General features: G+C 39.6%; 1 protein-coding gene across 1 annotated transcript in view; it reads right to left on the bottom strand.

Annotated features, from left to right (window-relative positions):
• Nucleotides 1-18,600, bottom strand: part of PTPRM (protein tyrosine phosphatase receptor type M) — a gene marked incomplete at its 3' end in the record, with an annotated part of 489,914 nt that overhangs the window by 8,278 nt on the left and 463,036 nt on the right. The window contains exons 24-30 of the mRNA XM_082014808.1: nt 13,730-13,846; nt 8,919-9,073; nt 8,500-8,635; nt 7,765-7,914; nt 7,118-7,291; nt 4,634-4,765; nt 806-931 (exon numbers count right to left, since the gene is read on the bottom strand). Of these exons, the coding sequence (XP_081870934.1) occupies nt 806-931; nt 4,634-4,765; nt 7,118-7,291; nt 7,765-7,914; nt 8,500-8,635; nt 8,919-9,073; nt 13,730-13,846 (990 nt within the window). The remainder of the gene's footprint in view (nt 1-805; nt 932-4,633; nt 4,766-7,117; nt 7,292-7,764; nt 7,915-8,499; nt 8,636-8,918; nt 9,074-13,729; nt 13,847-18,600) is intronic.

Raw genomic sequence — 18,600 nt, 5'->3', positions numbered from 1 at the left:
ATTGCCCCATTTACTGTGAATGCAAGGCCTTCATATATTAAAGAAACATCTTGAAGCTTACCATCTGCTTCCCTGTTTGGGTATTAGCATGTTTTTGGGTGTGTTTTTGGAGTTGTTCACTGCCCTGAATGCTACCGGAACTCAAGGCAGTTCCTGACTGTTCTCAGCAGGGAGTGCTGCTTATTCCTAGCTAAGGCTCTTCGGGGATCAATACCAGCCCACTGCAGAGGCTCCCTCCGTCTGAATGGGAAGAGATGTCTGGTTTGTGGGGGAATCTTTTTTCCACTCAGCTTGAGAGACATCCTCGTTTAGTCTTCTGTCAACTTTATGGGAGCATAAAAGCTGGATATGAGAATGTACTTGTCCCTCTGAAGTGCTTACATATATTACGAAGTGTGATTAGTGGGACAGGATCTTCACTAAAAGCCTGGGACTGGTATTGAAAAACATGCCTGGCGCTGGTGCACAGCTTTCTTCGCACGACACCGAACACAAATATGCAAGATGGCTGATTTCAAACTGTGGAAAACAGCACTGATTTCAGCCTTTCTTGGCTACCATACACTCTGAATACTGCATTTATTTCATTTGCATTTAACACACTTGAGATATGCATTAAAACATTTTTTACTTTAATTACACATTTTTTCTTATAATGGTGTGAGTCAGTATTGCACCATTGCTTTTGAATAAATAAGCTGAAAAATGAGAATGGTTTTATGTGAGTTTAACTTTCATTTTTTGTGATTTGAGTAGAGTCAACTCATCTACTGAGACAAAATTATTTTGCAAATAACATCCTTACTCTGGCTGCATTATAAATTCGGAATATCCGGCTGATTATGTCTTCTTCTAAATCAGCTGATACAAACTCCACCTGAATAGGACCGTGTCGGTGTACTCCGTTTTCTGGCCAGTACTGAGGACACAGCTATAGAAGACCACAAACACAAAAGAACACAGTTAATAATTTTGAATTTCATGCTGCTTCAATATACTTTTCTAGATTTTTCTGTGTGCTACATTTATTACCAGAATTCTCACACAGCATTTTCATAACAGTTTCCAGCACTCTGCTTTTACTTGTGCGGAACAAGTTTAAACAAATGCCTCTTCACTTAACTGAACATGCTGCTGCTTGCTGCTGTACTCACCATCCTCTGGTATTTGGAGTAACACATCTCTGACACTCAGTGTCAATTCTGCAATACATTATGACAAGACAGAGGGATGCTGCCAAATATTACCGTACCTCGGAGCCAGCGTAAAGCCTAGAGACCAAAGGCCCGGCATCTCCAACTGTCCTGAAAAGTTGGTAATAATTCAAGCCACATCAGAATGTATGCTTTATACTATGAAGAGTGTTATTCTCAAAACTCAGGACTTTCATATCTGTTTCACCCGTCACTGATGATATCGGCTAATATCAGCGTTGCTTTAAATTTGCAACAACTGTTCAATTTCATCTTATGAATGTCACCTGAAAATAGTAATTATGCTTTCTTCAGTGCTCAGAAAACATTACTTCTAGGTATCTAAAGATCACAAACTAATATTGCCATTATCTTGCACACTTTTAGTGTCTAATAATATCACGATGGCTTAATCCAGGAACAAATTATCATCTGTGTTAATCCTTTAAAGATTAAATCAACACTTTGCAAGGAGATTTTTGAAGCTAGACTCTGCTTGTCCTTTTTTTACATAAAGACCCTAATAATTTTTTTTCAGGGATATTTAGAGCAGTTCAAGCATGTAGCTTTTGCAAGCATTCACCAAAATTAAGTATGTACTCATGAAATTTTGTTTGCTTGCAGAAGCACTGATGTCATATTTGGAACTTTATTTCATTCAGTAAAACAGCTGTGGTCTTCATTCTGCTGCATTGCTGCTGGTGAGCCAGAGCTGAGCTGACAAATCACATTTACTCCAGATGTTGTTTTGCATTTCTTATAACACTTTTTCCTCAACAAAGCCATTTAGAGATGCCTACATTTTAGGAAAACATAATCATTTACTACATCAATCAAAAAAGAACAGGGTCTGATTTGCAGAAGTTCACTTTAACAAGTTAAAACCAGAAATCTCAAGTAGGAACATATATTTTCATGTATTTTCACCCCCCCAGGATTCAGTTTGCTGAACAAATTACTTTCCAAATATTGTCTAAATCTTACACACATATCTATGAAATATGCTGGTGTACAGGATAGCAAAATAAAATACTGACTGTGCTGGTTGTGGCAGGGGTAGGGTTAATTTTCTTCACAGTAGCCAGCATGGGGCTGTGGTTTGGATTTGTGCTGAAAACAGTGTTGATAACACGGGGATGTTTTCGTTACTGCTGAGCAGTGCTCACACAGAGTCAAGGCCTTTGCTGCTGCTCACACCACCCCACCAGCGAGCAGGCTGGGGGTGCACGGGGAGCTGGGAGGGGACGCAGCCGGGACAGCTGACCCCCACTGACCGAAGGGGTATTCCATACCATATGATGTCATGCTCAGCATGTAAAGCTGGGGGAAGAAGAAGGAAGGGGAGGATGTTTGGAGTGATGGCATTTGTCTTCCCAAGTAACTGTTACGTGTGATGGAGCAGCCCTGCTTCCCTGGAGATGGCTGAACACCTGCCCGCCCCTGGGAAGTGGTGAATGAATCCCTTGTTTCGCTCTGCTTGTGTGCGCGGCTTTTGCTTTCCCTGTTAACCTGCCTTTATCTCAACCCACGCGTTTTCTGACTTCGACCCTTGCGCTTCTCTCCCCCGTCCCAGCGGGGAGCAGCGAGCGAGCGGCTGCGTGGGGCTCAGCTGCCGGCTGGGGCTAAACCACGACGCTGACATGCATACAGCTGATGCCGATGCCAGCGCTCACATCATTTGACATGTGCACAATTTAGTTCACGTCTTTCAAATACACAGGAATACTGTTCTAACAGATCTTTGAAAAACGCCTAAATTATAATACGCAGAGCTGTTTGCTGGAGTTGTTTTAGGAAGCCAGTATCTTCAGGTTCCAGAGAAACCAAAAGCATTTAGGTCTGCGCATTTTGCATGCATGTGATGCTAGCGACTCTCTTTAAGCCAGAGTCATTGTGAAGGGCTGAATTTAATTTCCCCATAGAGCATAACAATCCACATATAAATTGTAATACCTAAACAGAACTGTAAACACTCCATATATACATAAATAATAATGCTAACAGTAATTATTAATAAATCTGAATGTAATGCGTGTTTTTAATAAGCTCTGCCCTCTCTCCACTTCTGTTTGCTCTGAGGGTTTTGAGATTTATTCCTAATGAAAAGACTGTTACTCACATTAGAGGGAAAAGGTTTAACATACTGCAGAGGCAGGTGCATTAACTGCATATCCCAGTGGCTTTTAAAAGCCTGTGAGGCTAATAAAGGCTTGAAATAGCCATGCACTATTGTAAATTCAAAACACAGCCCACAAATTAAAAAAACTCTGTTCAGCAGCCCCTAACACTCTGACTCCCTTGAGTCTTTCCTTATTCACTCAGAAAATAATCTTAGACTCATGAATAAAAGTTTTGTCTTTCATTTCTATTTTTCTCCCTATAGACACTTAAGGGCTTGGAATCAGAAATTCAGTCTTTAAAATAGTGTGTGGAATTTCTACACATTCCTTTGAAAGACAAAACAGAAGATTAGTATGTTTTAAAAACAAATTCTTCATGCTAAAAAGAAGCAAGAGGAAACATTTTTCTAAATATGTACAATACACAGCAAAGCAAAAAAGATCCTTGATCTTATCAAGAATAAAAATGACATGCAGTCTGCCATAATAAATAAAAATTGCTCTTAACTAATAATTAGCAAATATTTACATATTAAGAACCCAGATTACCACCACATTATTCCAGCAGACGTCTGGTGCAGCTTGTTGGAACCAAGGAAATTATATCCGTGTAAAAACTTGGAATTGCGCAGTTGCCAGCCAGGCTCTAGGATGCTTAGTGATTAATGCTAGTGATTAAATTGCCAAATCAGTAGGTACGGTTTTCCAATTTTCTAAAGAACATGTACAGCATGCACAACTCTTTTGTAAGGTAATTACATTCCCCCGTACACTTTGTTGTCCTGTTTTCTATTCCGAAGGATGCTTAGTCTCCAATCTTGTTTAGTTCCTATCTCCTTGCTAACAATGTCACTTTGTGCCAAACATAACACAGATTTTCACACTGGGAACACCTATCCCCTGGTAAGCAGCCCAAGGTCTTTGACCTGTTTCAGGCAAGCTAATGAATAGCTGTTGGCTTCTGTTTATGACTTTTGGCTGTTATTAGTGTGTTTTTGAGACTTGAGTCAGAATTCTACAACCATCATTTTTGGTTTTTAGCAGCTTTTCCCAAAGCATGTTTTCTTATCAGAATAAATTATGGGTGCATGCACTTATGTGTGTTTACATTAACATTTTGGTGGAGAACCTGTTGATGGTCTGATTTATTCCTCTTTCCCTATGTGTATCTGCAAGCTACAAATCAATTTTTTAGTATGTTAGTATATAATGTTGTTTTATAAAAATAATCATGTCCTAAAGCTGTACTGAAGCCCACATCTGCTGAAATGCTGAGGCACTAGTACTCCTCTGTTGACTGGAGCAGTTTTCTGGACTTACTTGTGCTGGATCAACGTCATTTAGCATAACTATTGAAGTGCAGTGATAATCTAGGACCAGTCTCCAGAAATCTTTGACAGTATTTGGTAAGGGATGCTGCGTAACTATAAAAGCTGATGGTTGCTTGTAGCTCTGCAAAGAAATAACAAGAGATGGTGAGAAGAATGGTAAAAGATAAAAATCCATTTAGCAGAATGCCAGTCATAGCCCCAAAACTTTGGGACTGAAAGCCTTATTTCTATTTTCTATGTAATTAATACATTGTTTTCAGCTCTTTCCCAAGATTTTATATGCTTCAAAGTTAATAAACTGTACTTAGGCGGAATATAATTTTTGCAGATATTATATTTCTGAAACTTATTTTATGCCATAGGCATAGAGTAAAATCATCAGAGGTTTTTGCCTCCAATGCAACTCCTAGAAAATTCTGAGCAACAGTTTTGTTTTGAGCTATTAATGGACAGATTAATCTTGGCTGTCTGCACGTAGCTGTTAATTTGAGTGATGTCCATGAAAGGAAATATCTAGTTATTTTTCAGAAATATTGTTGAAATTCTGGTTTATCTGACAGTAGTGAGGATACCCAGGGGATAAAATTCAGTGCGCTCTGGGTTTTTTTTAGTACCAGAGTATGTTGTTGACTGAGCTGTTTGGTGGAACTGCTCCATTGTGAATCTCTTACTAGTATTTTCAATTACGTCCTCCTGAGTGTTGAAGGCCAGTGTGGCCATATTGGGGCAGCTGGGAGAGGTTGTCATCGCCTTAATTAAAGGGGTGCAGAGAAGCCTCTACATGCACTGAACTAAAGTAGTTTCACCACTACAGAGATACAACTTTATCAGCTATCTGCATCTTTTTTTCAGAGACAGTCACTGAAGAGACCACAGAAAATTAATCCAATGTGTTTTGCGGTACAGATGAAGACATGTAAGACTTCAATTCTTTGCTTTGGTTTCAGCAAAGTGCAACCAGCAGGTATCGACGCTGCTGGTACATGTCAGCTGCCTTCTATTCTACTGGTCGTATCTTGCTGGAAGTGGCATGCAGATGAGAGATGCTCGAAGGGCTCTCCATTACTCCCTGACTCCCTGGCAGTTTCTTGGGGACAATCGTTCTCAAACTCATTCTAATACTGAATAATGAAAATTATGTTTGCTACCCCTTTTGCTTGAAGAGAGCTGTAAAAGCTTACATGAGGTGATCCAACTGCATCTCAGCTGATGCAAGTGGAGGGCGTGAAACGCATCATCTTGCCTGCTGGAGACTGGATGTTTAGAGAGGGACAAATGTCTGCTCTTCTCCTTCAGTGCAGGGATATTGCAGGAGCCTGGCTAAGGTGCTTCAGGTGGAAAGTGACCCAAGTCACCTCCTCCCTTAGATCCTTTCGCCCAGACACGCTTTTGGATCCAGCTCATTGTTTCAACAGTGAAGAAGGGAAGCATTTTCAAAGCAAATATTGAGGCACTGCTCTTTCTGAGCAGTACTTAATTTGCAGAACAAACCAGTACTGAACTCTCTGGGAAAGAAGACAATGTAATGGCCAGACTGTAAATTGCAGATCAAGGAAGCTCCGTTCTAATATGAAATGTCATTGACCTGCTATGAGAACCTAGAGAAGTCACTTAAACTTTTGTTCCCAGTTTCTCAACACAGACAAACATAAAGGTAATACACTTACCTTTTCACAGGAGCGTTTTGAACTTAGGCTTATTTTAGCAAAATGATTTAAGAACTTGGACAGAAAGAAACGTGGAAACTGCGATAAACTGTTATTACTCTAGCTTTACTTTTCAAAAAGGCCATTTACAATGTGTTCATTCTTTGCTAACCTCTGTTTTCTTGTTGTTTTTGTGTTTGACAACTGTAATTACTATAGCTTTAAATTGTCGAAGATAAGCTATAAATACCTACAGACTGTAAAGGTGGTTTAAGTGTCTTTTTACTGATATTCTATTAGCAAGATTAGAAATACCATAGATGCATTAGAAAAGAATTCCACACACACATGAAGAGGAACCATTCATTCAAACAGAAATAAATGGAAAGACTGAAGTAATGGCTTGTGTACTATCTTTGCTGGTAGACAATTTTTTTTTGTTAATTACCATTTAAATTAGAAACCAAGGGGAACTAAAATATTGCTGCAAACCTTATTATCCTATTTAACTGCCACAGTGCCTTAATAGGTAACTCTTTTTTTCCTAGGCCAGATGCTTAAAAATTCAAGCACTAGGGAGAAATTTAGACACGTTTCATCTATCAAAACTCCTTGACTTGCTCTCTGAGCATGGCTTTGGAACCTTGGCTGTGACATAACATGTGGGATCCTAAATGTACTTGGGAGTTTAAAGATTTTGTGCTATGTTTTTGGAAAACATGCTAGAAGGATTTCAGTTTTCTTATGCTGACTCCACTTTCCGGCATTGCTCAGTCTGGAGGGCTGCTTATTCCCTTTTTATTATTAATGATGTAGTGGAGACTTACATCCATCAGTGCAGCATTAATGTAGTTACTGCTCTCCCCATCTATCGTTATGAGGAAAGGCAGGCATCTGTCTGGAGGCAGAACATCCATACAGCGATTCTTTTCATGATTTCGTGGTAAAAGTGCTATGCTGCAGTCTTCTACACGCAGTGTCGGAGTCACCATATTTAAAGTCTTTCAAAAAGATAAAAAGATAAACAAAACAGAAAAATTAACACAGAAGTGAAAGCATCCCAAAATATTTAAGAATAGATCAGCTCAGTGTTCAGTTTCAGTGGGAATCAATATGCAGAGAAATGAAAACACATCACAGTCAGCAGGGTTTGGAAGCAAAAAATCGTGGAAGCATACAGATCTGAAAAATAACCCCAAAGACAGCTGCAGAGTAACCTGCTTTCTGAAGAAAGGACAGTGGAAGGAATTGACATACTTCCCTTGAGTAAAAAGATTTAACTACTACTCTATTGCACTTTTTAATGATTTTGCATAATTCAGTAGCAATTAGTAACATGCTATTTTCCCTTTTTTTTCAGTCTTTCCCTCCCAGGACTGGTCCAAAATTCACATGGCTATAAGCAAGCACTTAAGTAGAAGTCTTTAGTATAGCTGAACTGCATGGATACTAGGTACTGCTAGCCACAACTTACCCTAAATTCCTCTTTGATCTGGCTGGAGTTAGTTTGAGGATCCAGTTTATTCATTTCATAGTAAACAGACCTAACTTGAGAAGCTGGAATAGATGTGTCTCCACAAAGACAGGCTTCCAGGATAGCATCATGGATGAATACATACTGTTCCTGGTAAAGCAATTAGAATGATTACTGACATAGACAGCATACGGGATTAGTATTTTGGTAAATAAAATATCACCACTAATATGGTTGCCACTAATTCTCTTTGACTTTAGTGGCACTGAAGCAAGACCAGAGGTAACAGCAGCAGTTCACAAAACTTTATGCCATTCATTTAGAAATTCATGTAAAAGGATTGTCTCAAACTAGTTACAAATATAAACAGAAGTGCAGTGACACTCCGTAATGAAAATAGGAATGTTTCTGGTTTCCTCATTCCTCTGCAGAATTCTGTAGGCATCATCACATAACTGAGCCTCAACAAGATATACTCCAGAATGGATCCTTCCTGGAGAAGAAACACTCATCATTTTCCTTTTTAAAAAAAAACATTGTGAACCTTAAGGCCAGCATAACTGGGCACTTGTTTGGGCAGTGGTTCTTCACGTTTATGTGTGGATTGTTTTCTGCATATGATTGAATAAACTACCTTCTGGATGGTGCCTACCACAAAGCAGCTCTAGCTTTATGGGCTAGAAGAATACTTTTTCTTGCAAAGTGTAAGGCAGTATTCCAGTAGATTAACAATACCTCAGTCTGCACCATGTTAACTCTCCGAGATCGAAGCTCTCTCACGCAGTTGTATATGTCTACAACGCCTTCTCTTTCTGCCATATCTAGCATGATGTCAATAACAATGAAACACCCGGTTCTGCCAGCCCCAGCACTAAAGTAAAAGAAGAGCACAGTTAATGTTCAGGAGTGTATTGGAAAATGTAAAATGCAAGGGTTCATCTTGCAGGTACTTAATGATTACTGAAATTAAGTCTTGCATTGCAGAATTTCAGACTCAGTTTTGCCATTCTTGTTTATATTTTAGGTATTACGTTCTTGTGGGTAGCACTGCAGCGGTTCCAGCAACCTGTTTGGGGATTACACAGTACAGGAGAAGCAAAAGTAGGTTTTGAGTTTAGTGGACAAGACAACGGAGGCATTACTGTTCTGCTTACCTGCAGTGAACAACCAGAGGGCCAGCGTTTGGTGGGCTCTTGGATTTGACCTGCCGTACAAATCCCAGAAGGCCTGTCGCATGGTACGGTACACCGTGGTCTGGCCAGCCAGTGAAGTGAAACTGCCGAATTTCTCGAATCTCATGAGCACCTCTCTGTTGAAAAGACAAGGGTTGAAAAAGAAAAACAATCTGGAATGTGAAAGAAATTGTACGAGAGACATCGTAAGAATTTAACTTCAGCACCTTGAGCCTTTCTGAAAAACATTCACCTCCTACTAATACCCATATCTGTATAGACTGTTGGAGAGCTTTCTCATAGCAGGAAAGCAAGTTCAAAGGTTATAGATCAACTGGTTTGAAAGCCTTACAACAATTTAGCACCAGATTGGTTAGAAACTTTCAGCACAAGATAGACACTCTTCTCTACATTGAAGCACTAGGTTGCTTTGAAAACTGTGGCCTTAAGATGCATGCTATGATCACGGCACAGGTCAGCAGCAAGGCCATGAACATATAGCACAGATGACACTTTTTTTCCCACTGCTTTCCACAGGAGTTTTGCTGCTGACTTCAGGGAACTACAATTTCAGCATAATGTTCCTTATCATTTGTCTCCTTCATTGGTCTGAAAGAAACAGCTGAATAGTAGGAAACCTTTTTGCACCTCCATTTTGCTGTGTTTGTAGCCCTCCGCATGCTCACCCTTCAAGTGTTCTGCCACAGTCTACAAGGACATGGATATGGTTAGACAGGTATGAATGAGAAGCCGATCGTGTAAGTAATTTCCCATGTGACTTTCTGGAGCAATCTGGATATTAGAGGTGTGTATGCTAAGTTTGATTTTCTTAGTGCTTCTATTTCCCCTTCCCCTTCTGAAAATGTAGCTGCCAGTATTTTATTCTCATTAGAAATCCACAGACCAGAGGCCATCATACATATTTCATAAGCAAACAGTAAAATTATGACATATCATGTCTAGGCTGGACTAAATGTCAGTGATATTAATAACTGGTGGTTTACAGTTTTTCCTCTTAAAGATGTATTTCCTCTCTTGAGCCGGTTTGCATATAAAAGGTTTAATCCTTTTTGCATAATGAAGTAATATAAACTTCCTAATTTATTCTAGTATGCAAGCTAAAAGTCTGGGATTTTCAATGGTTGAGAAATTTTGGCTGTGCCAGTGCTACATGACCGGAGTGGGCTTGGTGTATCTTGGAGTCCTGATGCTCTGACAGCTCAGGCTAGAGGGTCTGTGGAGACTGGGAATCTGCTCAGAGGAATATCCACACTCATCTCCCTCGGAAACTGTGCCACAAAAAGGCAGGCAAGGGAGAAGATGAAGAGTGTATGTGACACTGGTGTATACCGAGGAGATCACACCCTTGCAACAGAAATGCAATAAAGCCAATTTTAAAACATATTGAAACCCAGGAACAGACAAAGTAATTTGCATTTTAAGTCAGTCTAGCAAACATATTCACATACAATTTGGTCTCTGTACTCTGGGGGTTTTTGTGTTAGTTAACACAGCTTTTTGCTACTGTAAGCAAGGCGTCCATCTCCATAAATAGCTGTGCGTAGGTGGGGTATCCATGTCCCAAACACTTTTATATTGCTCGTAACAACTGCCCACAATCCCCCAAGAAACAAAGTTCCCATACAAAAAAAGCAGTGCCATGGCTACACCAACTGAGGACTGAAAGGAGTACCCCACACAAATTCTTCATGTTGTACGCAGCCTTGATTTGCAAGCAGCTTAGAAAAAGGCAAACTGCCCCTCCAAAATAACGTGCCAAGCTGCTGCACAGATCAGGATATAGCCTGTGTATCTTGTGCATTGGTTTTGAAAATGCTGTCTGTCATGCTGACTGCATTTTTGTCTATCGTTGGTAACAGCTGCTTAGAAAAAGTTTTGCATATAGGGTACTTTTATAATGAGTTTGCTTATTATACCTACAAAAGAATGATTTTCATGTCTGTAGCTTCCCTGCTGGTTTCTAAACCCAAAATAGCAACACAACTGCATGAATCATAAAAGCATATGCTCATCTTGGAAAGACTGTATTTTTTACTTTTGCTGTCAGCTGAAACAAATAGAAAATGGTGTACATTGCTAGCAAAATGCAGGATGTTAAAAAATGCAGACCCTAATCCTACAAATACTTATAGTGCTGCTCTATGTTACTATCTGAGTAATTCACCTGAGTTAACTGTTGTGCTGTAAAGGAACTGCTCCAAAGGAACTGCTTATGCACACAATGTAAAGAGTATCTAGGAAGTGGTTTTCAGAATCGGAGTGTAACTTTGGGTTCCATTTTCTTAATATTATCCCCCTAGTTCTCAATAATTACCAAACAGCCATTTAAAAAAATAAAAATAAGTCATCAGTTTATCTCCAAAGAAATCAACTTCTAAATTGTATTTTAGGAGCAGGTATGAGATGTTCATCCATAAATAGAAAAGATGGTCAGAAGGAACCTCTGGAGGTCTCCAGTCCAACCTCCCAATCAGAGTGGGTCTATGGCCAACACTAGATCAGGTCACCAGTGCATCTGTCTAGCTGAGCCCAGATGACCTCCAAGAATGGAGACTCCACAACTTTTCTGGGTCACCTGCTTTAGCACTGCACTACTCTCCTTCTGAAGGAGTTTTTCCAGTGCAAGTCTTCCATGCTGCAACTTCTTGGCCATTGCCCCTTGTTTTACCCTCCATTACCGTGGAGAAGAATGAGAATTTGGTGTCCCTGATTTTCTTGAACGTCTTTGAGGTAGTCACAGGCTGCAGTTAGATCCTCCCTACCTCTCCTCCTCATCTCTACTACACTGAACAAAGTCAACTCTCTTAACCTCGCCTTGCAGCTCATATGTCCTACATACATAATCATCTTGGATGTCAGATGTTGTCCCAGGATGTCACAGCCTGTACTGACACATGGGGCTAGGCTACCTAAGGCACAGAACTTTGCATGTTTCCTCGTTGAATTACTGAAACGTCTGTTGGCCAAATTTTCACGTCCAACGTTCAGCATTTCAACACCACCCTTCGCTTTGTATTATCTGCAGGTTTGGTTAGGGTGCACTCTGTCTCATCATGCAGCTTGACTTAGAGAGGCTGAAAAGTATCAGTCCCAGCAGATCAGAAATATAAACTTGAGAGAATTATGGTGGAAGACATGTTTAGACTTGACTTTCCAGTACCGTTGGAAGAGTTAAAAAATATGGGAAGTAGGGTAAAAACAAATGTACTTTACTCAAACTACACTGACACCACTTTTAGGGGCTTATTGAAAGACTACCAACTATTAAAAAACAGTGTCTAAATGAAATCTTTTCAGATGGAGATTTTTCTTGAGAAAAAAAATGTTTAGTGCCTTTTATCTCTATCTGTTCTAATGCACTTATTCAAGACAGTGTGGTTATGATCAACTGTAAAATCCTCTAGGTCTTTTTTTCCAGTCCCAGTTAAGAAGTGAAAAGCTAACATCAAAGCATGGGCTTAAAATTTGCAGAATAGAAATCAACCAGTGCTTCATCTACTTCAAAGTGTAGCCACCGTTTCTCGTCTGTTTATTAAAAATATCTAAATGCGAGGAAACAACAGGCTTGAATGAATTCGATGTACCATATGTATAGTGGTAAACATGATACAATATTTCAGTTCATTCAAACCACGTAATTCTATTATCATTACCCTCAGGTTGCTGTATTGATGCATATTTAAGTATTAGATTGAAGAATAAAACAGGAAAAAACCTAATTTCTTTGTTACTGTGGATGCATGTACAGAGACCTTGTTGGGTCATCTTTTTGGCAGTTTCATCTACCTAGGTGCAGGATTCTTTGATGCTAAAGATTATGTTCTTCAAAATCATAGTTGAATACTACTTCATCATTAGAGAGAACCAGTGTAGCACAGGCACTGCAACTAAATCAAAAGGAGTTTTCTAACCTAATTAGTTGAAAATCTACTCATGGTGATACTGAGAGAATGTTACTCAGTGCGCCATTAGGAATATCAAATCTTCCAAAGAGGCTCTTTCCTCATTGTTTTGCAACTCAGATGAGTCTCGATACATACAATTAAAACACTTCTATCCTTTAATGGTCTGAATAAAACCCCAGAATTGACATAAAATGTGGGACACACCGATTCTGACTGACCCTGCTTGTTCTCACTTTCAGCAAGTACGTTATTTGTTAATTGTATGTTGTCCATATATTGTAAGCCGTTTGGGAGAGCTACAAGATCTAGTAAGCGTCAAACAAATTCATGGCATTATTCTAATAAACAGGAATACAACATGCTGATTGGAACTCTCCATATAAAAATGGATTCCAGATGAAAAGTGAAATTGCCTGAAGAAGAAAATTAGTTTGTTTCAACTATGTCTCTGCAGACTAGGAACACACCGGCCCAACAGATAACAGTATTCTCCACCATGGACTTCTGAATAATGGTGCATGCAGCCTCTGGTACAGACAGAAAATGATTGTGGGAAACATAAGATGGGAAAACAGCACGAACGTGTTTTTCAATTGATTGCTGGGAGGGAGGCTTCGATTTCTCCTAGGCAAGGAACATCACTTTTTCTAACTCAGGCAGGAGCCAACAGTGACAGAAAGCACAGAAAAGTCGCTGCATTTAAAGAAAAACACAGTTTACCATAAGAGGGCGGTAGTCGTTTACCCAAAGAATAGCTGCAAAACCGAGATGTCAGTCAAAAGATTTAACTTTCCTGTGTTGAACCTGTTATATTAGTTATTTAGGCAGATACCATTGTATTGAAGAAAACCGAATTTGGAAACTTACCTTTTCTACTGCAAATGTTCGAATCACATATTCAGCCAGGAGCTCTGTTTCTATTAGGGTCACTTTAATGTCTTTATATATCTCTGTGTCATCTGGCCAGTATTTGCAGCACTTGACCTTTAAAAAATACAAAAGAAATTAAGGTTCATTTATTTTAGAAGGTTCATACTGAATCTGTTCTGTATTCTGTGCAATGATTTCTGTTTTAAAATGCAATCACGCGCAAAACAGTCACATTTCCTACATGTGGAAATGATTAATGCTTAAGGGACTTTGCCTCTTCTTTTTTAAAGACATCTTTCAGAGTTGCAGGTGAGATTTGTGTGGTGGTTAGTGAAGTAAGGCAAACGTATACGGAGCACAAGGGACATTTATATGCTGCATAACTCAGTTACAGTAACTGTTCATTTCCTGTGCTTTCCAACACAGGGTGTGCCCAGAGGGACAACTACCACCAGAAGGTTTTTTCCCCAACCTCTAGTTGGTGATTTGTCTCAAAAATATCTTCCTACCTTCTAAAATGAAAACATTTTTTTTCAGACAGGAAGGATCTTCTCTACTGTTTGAAAAGTATCTGTTTTCTGAGATTAACTTTCCAAAGGAACCAATGAGACGTCAAATGGCAAAACCCAACACTTGACTTCAAGAGGTAAGTTTTATGTCTGGGCCACCAATTCACTAGGTGACCCCAAACACTACGGGTGGGATTTATCTCAGCTCAAACTAAGGTGAGTAGGATGAATGCGTTCTAGAGGTGCCTTTATTTTTGTTAACTGTGAAAAGAGTCTAGATGACTGCCTTCGCCTAGGTGTTTGGCTTCTTGATGGCTTAGGTTAGGTGAGATGAATTCCCCTTTCCACCATACTGATTTCAGTAGGCTTCTAGAGCTATGCATTCTTGGCAAATTTATCCTGGGATATGGAGATGGAAAGAAGGTGGGTTTTGTGAACTTTTTCAGATTCACTTTTTTTTTTCAGATTCACTTTTTGTGAATTTTTCAGATTTTCTGAGCCCTGGTGTGGTCTAGTTGGGATGGACTCAGAGCATTCAACATATTCAGACATGCACTATTATTCTGCCATTTTTTAAGGTGGGTGGTTGTGGGGAGGTAGATAGTTGACAGACTTAAGAATTTTCTTCTCCTTCCCATTTGCGTGGACAAGGTGGTGGGCAGGGAAGCTAACACATTACTTACATAGCTCTCTTTTATCCTGCTCTATCATAGTAATAGCTATGCTATAACCACTGTATCTGGCCATTGTCCAGTAGTGCAGTACGTGCTAGGAGTAGCATCTGTTATACATTTGCTGCATGGAACGGTTTCTCTCTTTCTCACAGAAGGGAAAATTTAAAATGGATCTTCTAATACATGTAAATCTACTGGTTTCCTTAAGTATACACTTAAATGGGTTGGGTAAAAAACCCAAACGCTTCAAATACTCAATGGAAAACTGATAGAAAAATAAAACAAAATGAAACTTCACAACTGGTAGAGTATTCCTCAAACACACATTCATGCCAAAATATTTGGATGACTATCATGTCTAGTCTTGTGCAAAAGGTAAAACTGATGTACATTTGGATAAGCATACAGTGAAAACTGTAATGCATGATTCAATTTATTTATACAAACTCCACATTCAGTATATAAAGGATTATGCAGAGAGTCAAACCTTGTCAGAAGAGAATGCTTTCCTCAGAATTTGCTTCAAGTGATGTAGCTGATAATCATGTACAACCCCTTTTTACTGTCTGGAGAGAAGAGAAGTCTTGCCACACCAACGTAGTAACGTTGGCTGATAAAATCAAAAGTTTGCCTGGGCAGGGTCAGTAGTTCTGACACTTTTTCTGACTCTTTAGCAGGATAAAATTTACATCTGAATAGAACTGAGTTGAAGGGCTGGAAAAACACAACCCCACATCAGAATTCTCTTCAGAGAGAGTAGCCTGGTTGTAAGCCCTGGCTCCCAGCCACAAAATTATACAAGCATCCTAACAGCTTACTCCTGCTTACACAGCTGATGGAAAGCTCCTCACGCACAGCTGAAGTTCAGGTAGCTATAAGCAGGTTTTATTTATTTCTCCATGCTTTTCTTCAGACCCAGTAACCGTATTAGGTACTGGCTGAGAAAAATTCTTCATATTCTTCACGTTTCATCTGGTATTAATCATGGCTTCAGGACAACTGGCGAACACCAGGTTATACAGTTCCCCTCCATAGCAAGAGGCTTGGAGCTGGGACATTGGACGGTCCTGGTGGTGCCTAGCACTCCTGTACCAGGGCAAGGGTACCAAGACTGCTTCCCACCATGCTCACCAGCAAGCTGACAGGGTGTCAGTGTGGATGAGAAGGTTTCCACCAGCCAAGGGCCAAACCGAGGGCCAGTCCCAGGGTGCCTAAATGGCAGGACCTCTGGCAAACGTGCATTCATCTCTAAAGCATGCCTATCAGCTGTAAGCAGTGAACAACCATTTCAAAAGTATTAAATGTTGCTGTAAGCAGTTTAGTAGTTGCTGCCACTATCTATTGTTGCACGTACTTGATATTTATTCAGATCTTACCTTGTTTGGATGTATTTCCAAAAACCCTCTGACAGAAGCTATGTGAAGAACACCGAATGCTCATTTTTGTCTGTGCTGTTAAAATAATCCAGACAATTCACAATGTTCAAATCCCTTAGGCCAGCAAACTGACTCCTTACAGTCATTGCTGGGAACACCCTGAAACAGCATTTTCCTACCTATGGCTAAGATGATTTTTTGACTCTCTGTGCAGAATCAGGCAATTCACACTGCCTCCAGACTGGAGCAGCCCACTGACGGCCCTGTCTCTGGACCTGATTTCCTTTTCCTGCCTGTTCACTTATCCTTTCCATAGGTGGAACCTGAACCACACGAAGACGGCCAACGCACGTAGGAAGGGAGCAGCTGCAGTAGTGATCCTAGTCACGGCACTACTCGTCAGCGTGTCTCTTTGTTGCTAACTTTAGCCTTGTTTCTTTCTGATGGGTGCCTGCCATCCTCAAAACAGCTCTAGTTTAGTAACATAAACAATTGGGGGAAAAAAACAAACCCTGGCTGAATTAAATTGCTCAGTCTTGAAGGAAACATGCCTGTTTCTAACTTGGTAAGTCTAGACAGTCTGGATTATGACTAAGAACTAGGGACATTTAGAAAGACCAATTTAGAAGAGCACAGTCCCCACCTTCTTATGCCTCAACTGTTGGATTTGCTTACACTCTTTTTTTAAACCTTATTTAAGATGATCCCGTGGAGTAATTAGGGGAGGTTGCACAGAAGTTCTAGCCTTTCATGCCTCACGCAGCTTGGGCCTGCCGGGGATTTCTTACTCTGCTGCACAGGGGACTTTGGGCACGGAGCAGATTGGAGCTGAGCAGAAGGATCCATGACAACACAATTTCCTGAAAACTCTCCCGAGTGGAATAGGGGCTGTAACAGCTGCGGGAACGGTGCCAGAGCCGCAGTCAGAGCCACAGACCAACACTAAATGATTCACTCACTGGGGGGGGGGGGATCAACTGTTTTTTTTAAATTCATGCTTTTTTCCTACTTTTGGCTCTCGTTCTGCAATGCTGCTGCACATGCTGAGCTCTAGGCAAGGGAATTCTATGGACTCCCGGTGAGCCAAAAATTAAGTAAATGCTTAAACACCAGTCTCCCACCTCCTCCAGGATCTCTCAAAGAAATGCAAAGGGGTCTTAAAGACAGAAAATACATTAAATAGTGTAAATCAAAATCACACTTATAAAAGTTTATTGGATCAGGGCCTTTATTTGTACAAGGAAAGACAATTGCAACAAAACAGAATATGGTTTTATTCATGAAATATGAGAAACACTCCTGGTAACATATGTTTGTTCATTTTTTCTTTTTAGTACAGCTTTAGCTACTGTGACTTGATGAATCTCTTTCCCTTTTTATAAACATTTGGTACATGTTTTTAAAAAAACCCAAAAACTACTAACAGAAGGTTTAGCTAAATAACTGATACACGAATCCAGAACGGAATATTAAATGTGTTAGATTTTTTTTTTCACACAGTTGCTACCATAACAGTAAATATCATCCACAAAGTAGAAAACATAATTTTGAAATCTCATCTGAGCAGAACTATAATTGAGAGTTTGTTCAGATACACCCCACATTTGTATCCTAACAACGTGCCAAAAAATACAGATGTTCATCACAAGATGAGATAAAAGGGTGATTGCCAAAGACATAATGAAAATGCTCTGCTTTAATCTATTCATCCCAAGGTACACTGTCCAATTGTTCCAAACATGTTTATTTTACTAATAATTTTAGAAATTTGGAGAAGATGATTACCTACTTCCATCTCCTAGCTCCATCCCCCAGCAAAATAGTCTACTATGAGAAACTAAAAATTAAAAACGAAGGTGGAAAGTTGCTATTGTTACTTCTAAATATAACAAACAATGTAGGCAGTGGATAGCTAATGAACACAAATTGTGACTTCTGAAGCTGTATATTTAGCCATTTGGCAATGTGACACATCCAGCTAAAGGCAGTATGAAAGCCAGGACAGTAATTCATTTACTTAGAGATTTGGAATAGGAGGAATATTACAGAATTAATATGTGAGCTGGCTGTGAAATATACATTGTAGTTTGTACAGAACAGTTTAAATAACACATTATTCAAAGTTTCCAATTTCCTTTGATTCTGAAATATTCTTAGCAAAAAGGTGATAGAACTGGCTATGTACTGCATGGATTGTCGTTAGTGAAGAGCAGTATTATATATTCTAATTTAAAATTAATCTGAACTAAGTAATGATGATAAGTCAGACATAAATTTTGAAGTGGAACCTCTAGGATATAAAATGAAAT

This window comes from Phaethon aethereus, assembly GCF_964289735.1.
Source record: "Phaethon aethereus genome assembly, chromosome: 2".
Taxonomy (NCBI): domain Eukaryota; kingdom Metazoa; phylum Chordata; class Aves; order Phaethontiformes; family Phaethontidae; genus Phaethon; species Phaethon aethereus.
Note: the sequence above shows the minus strand (reverse complement) of the source record. Positions and strands in the feature narration are given on the sequence as shown.